The 1,751-nt window shown below is 49.6% G+C and overlaps 1 gene segment (V, D, J or C); it reads right to left on the bottom strand.

The window, feature by feature from the left end:
* LOC107577999 (Ig heavy chain V region 6.96-like) overlaps positions 1 to 1,377 on the bottom strand; it is a 2,090-nt gene extending 713 nt beyond the window's left edge. The window contains 1 exon segment of the V gene segment in view: positions 1,272 to 1,377. Within this exon segment, the coding sequence occupies positions 1,272 to 1,377 (106 nt within the window).
* Between the last annotated feature and the right edge of the window lie 374 nt (positions 1,378 to 1,751).

Raw genomic sequence — 1,751 nt, 5'->3', positions numbered from 1 at the left:
GAGCAAAGACGATATCTAATTGGTCAAGGCACCATTTGGGATGTGTCCAAAAGCCCAGTTTAAATACTCAGGACACCATCAAATCACCCTCTTTTTAGTCATGGCTTTTTGCCATTACTTTTGCATTCTTAGAGTGCCGTTCCAGTGTGCTTCGGCCTGCACACCCGCTGCTACTTAGCCACGATGAGAAGAAAAACCACCTAGAAACTTTACTTCTATTCCTTTACTTTAGTTTATTTTCTTTTCCGTTGAGAGTTTTGTGTTCCGAGTTAAGTTTTGCCTAATGCCGTGTCTCCGAGTCCAACCTCGAGTGCCGTCTAAAACTTCACCCAGCCCACAACTCCGCGTCGCCATTCAGTCAACGCCCAACCATTGGCTTCCCAAGACATCACTTCAATGACTGCTGAACTTCCAGCCAATCAGCAACCTCAGGAAACCCTTTTTTCTGCAATGACGACAAGGGAACCCCTTACACAGGCAACGCAAGTACCTCCAGATTTTAGCTGAACTGGTGCATTTAATATAAATTTTAACCTCATTGACGAACTCAATGCGAATAATTAAGTGATTGATGGTTGTTTGGGTCTATGCAATTGCACACATTGCTGTAAACTTGGGATTTCCCATTTTCATTCTCTTAAACTCATTCTTTCCTTACTTTCTCTCTTCCTGCAACTTGTGTGAATGTGTAAGTGCATGTGTTTAGGTGTTAGACTAGTTTATATGTCTAAGATGTATCCAATAAAGTCTTATTGATATTGAAAAGAGAAGTATATTGTGTTTTGTGCTTTCAAGTTAATGTCTTAAACTGCCGATCTTGTTTTAATATCCATTGCAGAGTTGATGTTGTACGGCTCGTTCAATGAATCGCTGGCGGTCTCAGTGATCAGCCGTAAAACAGTGATTCTGTCCAAATTCCCTTTAAAATCTTAAATGATTCCTTTTGAGCTAAATTGACCTGCTTCCCTTACAACAGCAAAATAGTAATAGTGTCACGGTGTTGCTGTGCCAGAGAACAGGCAGGATGAAGGATACAAGAAACCTTTAATAACTTAACAAGAGGGTAGGAGCACACGCACAGGGTAACATTCACAATAACTGACAAACTGGAACACAATGGACAGGAACTGATATAGGGTGGATAACGAGGGGCAGACAGGTGAGCACAATGAGAACAGGAACAACCAAATAAGGACACAGAGGGAGAAACCATAATAGACAGTCCACAGGGGTGTGACAGATCGCCCCCCCTCCCGGAAGGCGCGACCCACGCCGTAACCGTATCATCGGGGAGGGAGTGTGGGCGCCCTGGAGGCTGGTGCAGGATTGGAATCGGGCGGAGCCACGGAGAGCCTCCAGGGTGGATCCGGGAACCATGGCGGAGCGGAGGACACGGGAGGCCATGGCGGAGCAGGATACTTGTGAGGCCATGGCGGAGCAGGGACCTCGGGAGTCCGCGGCGGAGCAGGAGCCTTGGGAGGCCACGGCGGATCAGGGACCTCGGGAGGCCACAGCGGAGCAGGGGACTCAGGAGGCCACAGCGGAGCAGGGGACTCAGGAGGCCATGGTGGATCCTCCGTGGCCTTGGCTGGCTCGGCCACGGGTGTATGGCCCCCCCCCCAAAAAATCTTCTTGGGGAAATCCAAGGGGTCGCTCTGGAGGAGCGGACTCTGGTCGGCGCTCTGGAGGAGCGGGCACTTGAGGGTGCTCTGGGGCTGGAGCAGTCACGGGAGCAAGCTCTGGGGCTGGAG

This window comes from Sinocyclocheilus grahami, unplaced genomic scaffold (genome assembly GCF_001515645.1).
Source record: "Sinocyclocheilus grahami isolate Dianchi unplaced genomic scaffold, SAMN03320097.WGS_v1.1 scaffold8236.1, whole genome shotgun sequence".
Lineage (NCBI taxonomy): Eukaryota > Metazoa > Chordata > Actinopteri > Cypriniformes > Cyprinidae > Sinocyclocheilus > Sinocyclocheilus grahami.
Note: the sequence above shows the minus strand (reverse complement) of the source record. Positions and strands in the feature narration are given on the sequence as shown.